The following is a 9,017-nucleotide window of genomic DNA, read 5'->3' on the forward strand; positions in this document are numbered from 1 at the left end:
ACAGACGAAAGGGAGTTATATATATTTTTTTTACAGTTTGTTTTTACATTTTGTCAAATGAAAAATCATACCATTTGATTTTAATGTGTTTGTATGCTGCAACAAAATATTTATCAAATCTAAATGATTGACAGATGTTATTCCTTTCAATGATTTCCAACACTTGTTCATCATGTGTTCTTTAACCTTTAGCTTGAATAAATCTGCTTCAAATAATGGTATTTGTTTGTTCAGTGACAGTGATGTGATTTGTGTGCGATTTTCTTTTCTTTCATGTTTTATGAGGAAAAATGCTGAATACCCTTCCTCTCATTTTATATGGACTAAAATCTCCACACACAGAGATAGAGTACCAAAAAAATAATGATAATACAAGAAAAATGTCTTTCTGTTTGTTGGTTTATCAGAGAGAAAAGAAAAATTTTTTTAAAAAAATTTTTTTTTTAAAAGCACACAAAGAGAGGAAAAAACAGAATGCATGTCAGCATCCACCCATTCTTACATACACAGCATTATTTTCAAACACATTCTGTATTCATAGCAAATTATTTCAGAATAGTCATCACCACTTAATGTTCTAAAATACAAAACATTCAAGTCACAAATCAAAAACATAGGTGAACTGAGAGCAAGATGTTCATGTCTTTCAAAGATGAGATGACAAATCTACTACACTTTTGTTCACAAGACTGCTTTTCAATGACCAGCTTAATAGAAATGCTGGCATAAATCCTATAAGATGTCAATAAAATTCAGAGCATATGCCTGTTATACTTGTATTAAATTTGAATAGCCGTTCCACAAACTTATTAACAAGTTTGTATCAATCTTGTTTTTTGGTTTTTTTTCCATATAAAGACTCACACCCTCTATTTCTGTCTGCCTCTCTCTCTTCTCACACAAACACACATACACCCCCCCCCCCAGGTCCCCCCTCACACACACACACATACACACTCATGTCTAACTTCTTATAACCTGAACAAACACATTATGCGAAAGTGAACATCAATGTACAGGTTGAATTATCATGGACTCAGGAACGTTCTTAGTGCCAAGAAAACGTAGCGTGACTAACACTGCATCATGCCACCCAGCCCTGGTATTCACCCAGGGAGGCACTAACATCAAAAACCTTTATCTAGCAAGAACTGACACACATGCTCAGCCATGAGCCCTTTGACGCGAATGTAGCCTCCCACTTCATGCACCTGGCTGGCAATGATCTTTCTTCCTGTCTTCTCCTGCAGGTATGCTCTCAGGTCTGTGTCAAAAGCCTGTGGACAACAACAAAAATAAATACATATATATATATATATATATGTGTGTGTGTGTGTGTGTGTGTGTAATTACTATCATTATCATTGTAACATTGGAGATTTATACACACTCACCTCCCAGGTATCATTAAGAAGCCAAGTGTTTATGCAAAGACAAAAAGCATGCAACAACTATACTATAATGTCAAAACAACCAACCAACCAACCTCTCTCACACACATGCACACTCGCTCCTAACACAAATAATAACTATCACAACAAATATGTGGTATTACGATTCTGGGCAAGCAGTACTGGCCTAAACGTTTTCCAAAATGAAACAAAAATTCATAAGGGTGCAAGAGCTCACAAAAATGCACTCAGGTGTTGCAAACTGTGATAAAATTGTAGCAATAATCTCCGACACTGTTGGCTACTTGGTTTTTAGAAAATGCAATTAATAAAAACAAAAGATACAGAAGCCAAATCAAATCAATGAAACAAAGACAGACACAAACTTCATAAAAACTGCTTTTCTCAAGCAAACAGGTTAAACCAACCATAAAGGTCTGGACTCCCATAGCCTTTTCCAGACATAGTGAAATCATATTCACTGTGTCTTAGGTGCAGCACAGGAAGGCAGGACCCATTCCTCTTTTCACTGTCTTAACCTTCCCCAACCAGTCAGGTACCCAGTCAAAAATGGGTGGAGTGAGGAAAATCTGAGTAAAGAGCCTTTCCCAAGGACACAACACCATTTTGAAAACATGGCCTTGAATGCTGACCATGGGACTACATCAAATAAATTTACTTAAGTACTGGTACGAGTACAAACTACTAACTTTTTTCAACTGCCTTCCAAGCACTTGAAATCCATCAGGTTGTTTAATGTTATCACTATCAGATTTTTAGTTTTAAAAATGTAGTTGTTGGCTAGTCTGCAAGTTCTGTGTATCTGTGTCTGGGAATGTGCATTCATACAAATTATGAATGTGTGTGTATGCATTTGCATGTGTGTATGTGTGTATCTATACACTGATTTTCAGACTGCATGTGCATATATGCACAAACATTTAAGTGCTAGCATGTGTACATGCAGTGTCCAATTAAAGCAAACACTCACCCAAATGTCTCCATCAATGTTTCTGATCTTCACCATTTTACGTGTGTTGCCATTCCTCAGCTCTTCATACATAGGAAGCATGTGATTTTTTGTTCTCCTGACAAAATATGGCAATGACTTGGCCTCTTCTGAAACACATGAATCAGTAAGACTTCAATGAATTCAGAACATGAGGTCAATGCATTTGCAGCCACTACAAGAGAAATGGCAAAGTCAGACATTTCAATGCATTTATTCTCCTAAGGCTTCTGTTAGATATTAAAGCAATCTTTTTTTTTCTTTTCTTTTTGCACTATTGGTATTCTTTAAAAAGATAAGTTTATTCTGCTTATAGTTATACAATGTCATGTGTAAACATCAGCAGCAGCAACCATATAATATTTATTAACAGTAGTATATAGCAGTAGGAATAATGTTAGCAAGAAAAAGTATCTTCTTGAAAACTTAACATCAAAACTGCATACATCTCTAACTAAATCTGGCATTACACAACTGAATTTGAATCTCTTTCAGTCTTAATGAAATCTCATCTCTCTTTTCAGCATTCCACACTTCAAATCAACTGTTTACTCATAAAACCATAATCTGCCTCCTGCTTATCTCCACCTTGCCTGTACTTTCTGTGTTGACCTGACAGCAAAAAAAACCCCAGATGCACTCATGTCTTAACTTTAATAAGGCCACATAAACAGGTATTATGATCCTTTTTTTTTTTCTTCCTACAATAAAACAGAAGAAAATCCCAAAGCACACTGTGCTTGATTTTTTTTTTTTTTTTTTTTTGCTCACAGGATTTCTTTTCTTTTCTTTTTCTTTTTTTGTGTGATGAATTTGTAATCCTTAGTAGTAGCTCAACTGAACAAATAGCATTTGCAGCAATCTAGCCAATACAAAACTCATAGTTTGTAAATGATTGTGTTGTTTTTTTGTTTTTTTTTAAAATATATCTACTATCTTATAGTATTAATTATATAGTGTTCTTCATTTTCATAATTCAGAGTAGGTGTTTAGAGGGAAAGGCAGGGGAAGGATGGAGGGGTGGAGGTAAATAAAACCCAAACTGCTGAAATAGTATGAGAGAGTGAAACTGGTATGCCGTACGCATAATATAATGTATGTAAGGGGGGGACTCACACCAAGCAGCTTGAGGAAAATGTCACTTACCGCACAAAAAGGGCTAAAAATTATTTTTAAAAACAAAAACAATAAACAATCAAAAAAACAAAACAAAAAACAACCACACAATTAAAACTTTCTGCCAGCACAACTAACACCACACACATCCTACCTCTTGGTGGGTACCATCCTGAAGGAGTTGGGTAGTGGTCATGGTGAGGGACAGAGGGGATCACCTTGGGTGGCAGAATATCCTCCACAAACTTGAAGTCATCTTTGGACACTTCATATTCTGCTAAATCTTCTTCAACAATCTCTGACACTGGTGGCAGTGCTGACCTTGATGCCAATCTCTGAAATAAAATAACCCAGACAATAATATGCAAGTAACCAGCAAAAAAAACTTTTTTTTCAATAATCTGAACAGCACCATATATCTTTTAAATCTCGTCTCAAAACTCACCTTTTCCCTCAGCAGTAAGTTCAATTGTGGCAGGTCCACTTCCTTTGCGTTAGCTGTGCTTGACTATGTGTGTATACATATGTGTGTGTACATAACTACATGCATGTATATGAATCACTGAATGTGTATTGTGTGTGCGTGCGTTTATGTAAGTTTGTGCCTGCCTATGTGTGCGTATGTATTAGGGTAGCTGTTAGATACACATGTATGTTAATATGTGTATGTGCAGCGTGTGTGCGTGCGTGTGTGTGTGTGTGTGTGTGTGTGTGTGTAGTCACATTTTGGTGTGTGTATGTAACATAGATGTAATGTTTTATGTTAACAAAGCGTTTTTGTAAAGCACCTAGAGCAGATTTCTGGATAGTGTGCTATATAAGTATCCATTATTATTATTATTATTATTAAATTCGTAACATTATTCTCAAGGACACACGTTAGTTGTTTTATGTTTGTTTTGTTTCTTTGGTTTTGTTTTTGACACCTTACAATGTTACATATAATGGTACACACACACCAAAAAAAAACTAATGAAAACTGAACCACCGTAACCAGAAATAAATGTTAAACTATTCAATTGGAGCCAGCTCATAGGATTTAACCCAAGTTGAACAAAACTTGAAGAGCACTTCATGCTGTGTGGTGCTGATGGTAACATTTGTTTCGTTTTGGGTGCTGAAATATGAACTGCAATGAGTTGCATGAATACAAGCAAATTGAACATACCTTATGAAGACCAGAATTTATGTGTGTCTGAACCCCCGTGAGCCTTGTCAAAGTTTGCCGACAAACACTGCACACTCGACCCAGCATCGCAGTGGCCATGTTGATACTCAATATCCAAACAGCATCCGTTTTTGTAAAATATGCGTGCGCATTAACTATCTTCGTGACATCAATCCCACGGTGAACAGATACAGGAATACTTTATATCTATACAAGGAAAAATGTTGAAACGTTTGCTGACAAACATTCAGATTACTGCATACTGCCTTGTAAACTGGCGACCAAAAAATGTACAAGATAGCTGGAGATCTCATCCCCGCCATTCCCCCACAAAACTTCCTGACCCCTGTGAGTGCTGGCCGCAGACGGATACGACCCCCCAAATATGAGGATTTCGAAGTGTCCAACATCGTCGAACGCTGCGTGGTCAGAAACACTCGCGGCTTCCATCTACCTATCAGTAACACAGAACAGTACGCACATTCTTTCTTCGTGCGGACAGTGATGGACTGGAACCATCTCAGTGGAGGACCTGCTCTGCAAGTGCATTTACATCCGTCAGCGCTTGGCAGCTTAACATTGCCTGCCTCCTAAGCATTAAGACAGCAGAAGAGATTTTAACCAGTTTTTAAACCTGTATACCTGTTGTGACTACTCGTTGAGATCAGAACCTGGGAAAGACTTTTAGGACAAAGTGGTGGCTTTTTAAACTAACTTTTTAAAAACTATTTTCAGTTGCCACGTGCGCTCTCCCTGTTCCGTCGCGTTCAGTTTATAGCCCTTGATTGACTTCTGCGACGTATGCATCCAGATCCAGATCCAGAAAAAATATCCTATCATACAGGGCACTCCACAACAAATGTAAAAGTGCCCTTTCAGGCCCTGACCACATCCCTGCTGTCGTGCGGCTCCAAACCCTAAACTGATATCAGTAGATCATGTCAGACGGTCATTTTTCTCCATCCTGGACCCTCTGGACAACAAGATCCAAATTAAGATACCCTTTTGCAGGACCAAGCAGAGAAATTGTTTCCCTGGGCAATGGTTTCACACACTGCAATCAAAATCTAAAACTTGAAAGATGCCTCCTACAAAAATACGAACTGTGCGTTCAGTTTTGTTAGTTGTTCTCAGTGTTCTGTTTATCTCGGCATCTGTTTTCTCTTCTTCTTCTTCTTTGTTTTTTTTTTTGTTTGTTTGTTTTTTTAAGGGTGGTGGTGGTGCAGCAAAGGTTGAGTAATGCTTTCTGCAGTTTGTCATTTGCTTTTTGTTTACGGTATCATTTGGGGTGGAAGGATATTAAATTTTTCAGGACACATAGACTCGGAATTCCACTGTATTATGGCAAAATTCACAATAATCAGAATGATAATCGTATGTTGTATCAGCAAATGCAGAACAAGCAAACAGCTCATTACAAGTTAACAGATGTGTATCTAATTTTCAACCTTTTGTGTTATTCTGCAAATACAGCAGAGACTGATTATCAAAAACTGAAGCTGTCTGTGTTATAAAAGAAGAAAAGCTAAATGTTGGTTATATCATGTAACATGATCAAGTCTACTAATTCCCATCACACACACACACACACACACACACACACACACACATTTGTTGTTGTTGTTGCTTAAAAAAAAAAAAATAGTGAAGGAAATGTATTAGCATGAGACAACTATTGGCAGACAAATTTTATTTCTTGTGTGTATCCTATCTGTTTCATCGACAATGGTCATAGTGAACAAGGGATATCTGTTACTTATAACAGATTGTTTTAAGTTTTTAATTATTATTATTTATTTATTTATTCTTTTTTGCATGCTTTTAGTTGACTTCATCAAGTTTTTGCGCCTTATATATATTATTATTAGTAATAGTAGTTCTTTTTTATGTATTTTTCTATTATTTATTTACTTTTGTTTTCTCAAGGCCAGACTAAGCGCGTTAGGTTACGCTGCTGGTCAGGCATCTGCTTGGCAGATGTGGTGTAGCGTATATGGATTTGTCCGAACGCAGTGACGCCTCCTTGAGCTACTGAAACTGACAAAATTTTAAGTGCAGCCATATCACTAATGTTTATCGGCGACTGTGTGTATGTGCAAAAGGAATGTATCCCAAATAGAATTAAGTCCCTTGATAGCAGACGAACTTTGCCCGCCCCACAGACACATACACATGCATGAGCACATTACACAATAAGTTCCTTAATGAACAGTCAGAAGTTTTATTTTTAAACATGAAGATTTTATTACAAAATATTTCTTGGCACTTTTGTCCAGCACAGAGACAGTAAACTGAGTAAAGACTGGTAAAAGATATTTCAGAAACCAAAACAATAATCCAATACTTTAGCTACTACAATGGCTAATCCAGTCAGCAGTTCACTGTTGTCATGTTCTTGTCAAATATATGAATAACAATTAATTTCATCATTTTCAATATGTGAAGGTGTAAAAATGAAAAACAACTGTCTTAATTGGCAACATAATCATCATTGATGACATATGAATGTATGAAGTTTACGTTATGACTAGAAAATATATCATCATATTTGACAATATTATACAGTTTAGCATATAACAAGAAACAATGGAACATAAATTTTTTTACACCTTTAATTTCTTAATTATAAAATGGAACAACTTCAGATCTCCCTCAAACGAGATAAGAAAATGTAGGAATGGTTCAGTATATCCACTTCGAGCTTGATCAGCAAAAAAATTGTAGATATGCACAGTGGTGAAGTATCAAACAATCTACATGAAGCCACAAATTAAAATATAACTCCCTAATAAAAGGGTAATATATGACAAAACTTATTTCAAAAATTAAAATAAATAAAATTTAAAAAAATAACAACAACAAAAACAAAAAACAAAAAATGCAGAGAAGTGTTTTACACAGTTTGTAACAAAACTGTCAAAGCTGACGCCATGTTTACCAAGAAAAACACATTAACACAGTAACCATTTCAATTTCACCTATGAATAAACACAAAGCACTGGTCAGAACCTTCAGAGCCTACCATGTATAAAACATTAACCTAGAAAGAAACAAATAAAACAAAAATGAAAAATACATTTATAGAATGCAAACAATAGAAATAAAAATAAGTATAAAATATAAATGGGCCTTATTCAGTGAAAGTCTGCACATCCAAAAAGTGCACTCTCACACACACAGATATACAATGCATATGTACTAGATTGCAGTCTCACTGACACCCAGACCCACCCCTCCACCAAAACACAATATATACCTAGGCCTTATGTTTTGTAAGGTATACCCAGGCCCCACCCTCCACACACATACACTATATAAACTATTCACACACACACACACACACACACACACATCACCATCACTTATAATGACATACATTGGTTAAGTGTATTTTAGATGTATAAGGCATCATTTGGTGGAATTGCGCATGCGCGCACACACACATATACACAAACATTACATCAATCCCATAGATAAATAAGCACATGAATACAATTTGTGCAGCTGCACTCTCACCAAGCTCACACAATCCACACACACACACACACACACACACATGCATGCATGTGGGCACATTCTGACAATTTACAAATAATGGAAATTGTGAATACATTCACACAAAACAGTCAGACAATATACACAGACAGATGAAGACATACACAGACATACAAACTGATAGAGTAAGAGTCTAACACATGAACAGATAACCCATCAAATATATAAACAGATCATATGGAGAGGAGGGTAGGAACAAAGGTAGACAGACACTAGTTAAACCAGACAGATCTTAGGTAGAGACAGCCATATACGTTATAAATGTTAAAGCATGACTGTTAGCAAACAGAGAGAGGAATCCTACAAAAGATCTAATTATAACATGTGGCAAAAGCTGTACAGATGCGTCATGGTGATTCAACAGGCACATGATAGCTGGCAAATGTTTGACCTCGGGGCACTGTACTCTTTGTATACCAGTTACCACACAGGTGTTGCTCATAGGAGGATATTGATTCTTACATCAACAAACTCATGATCAGGATCAATCTGTGACATGTGCAAACTCTGTGTGTGTGTGTGTGTGTGTGTGTGTGTGTGCACGCATGTGCGTGTGTGTGTATGTGCGTACGTGCGTGAGCATGTGCACATGTGTACATGTGTGTATGCATGCATTTGTAAGATTTACTTGTTGCAGTAACAAACTTACAAAGCACACACTGTATATAGCATTCAGTGACGCAAGTGAAGGCATATGTATCTAAACAAATGTGTGCATGTTAAGTGGCATTATTTTAGGAAAACACAGCAATATTTTGGGTGAAACATTCAAATGCCA

At 36.5% G+C, this 9,017-nt stretch overlaps 1 protein-coding gene across 1 annotated transcript; it reads right to left on the reverse strand.

Annotated features, from left to right (window-relative positions):
- Nucleotides 1-504: 504 nt before the first annotated feature.
- LOC143281653 (large ribosomal subunit protein mL49-like) lies at nucleotides 505-4,869 on the reverse strand. The gene is made up of 4 exons (XM_076586901.1): nucleotides 4,685-4,869; nucleotides 3,671-3,851; nucleotides 2,383-2,510; nucleotides 505-1,277 (listed from the first exon to the last, which is right to left on the reverse strand). Exons 1-4 carry the CDS (start codon nucleotides 4,781-4,783, stop codon nucleotides 1,128-1,130), a joined length of 558 nt encoding a protein of 185 aa, XP_076443016.1. The 5' UTR covers nucleotides 4,784-4,869; the 3' UTR covers nucleotides 505-1,127.
- Between the last annotated feature and the right edge of the window lie 4,148 nt (nucleotides 4,870-9,017).

The sequence above is a fragment of the Babylonia areolata genome, chromosome 4 (assembly GCF_041734735.1).
Source record: "Babylonia areolata isolate BAREFJ2019XMU chromosome 4, ASM4173473v1, whole genome shotgun sequence".
Taxonomy (NCBI): Eukaryota; Metazoa; Mollusca; class Gastropoda; order Neogastropoda; family Buccinidae; genus Babylonia; species Babylonia areolata.

Coding starts and splice junctions, on each gene's coding strand:
- LOC143281653 (XM_076586901.1), bottom strand. CDS start 4,783: ATGGCCACTGCGATGCTGGGTCGAGTGTGCAGTGTTTGTCGGCAAACT. Junction 2,511..3,670: donor AGGATGGTACCCACCAAGAG/GTAGGATGTGTG, acceptor CATGTGTTTCAG/AAGAGGCCAAGTCATTGCCA. Junction 1,278..2,382: donor ACATTGATGGAGACATTTGG/GTGAGTGTTTGC, acceptor TGTTGTCCACAG/GCTTTTGACACAGACCTGAG.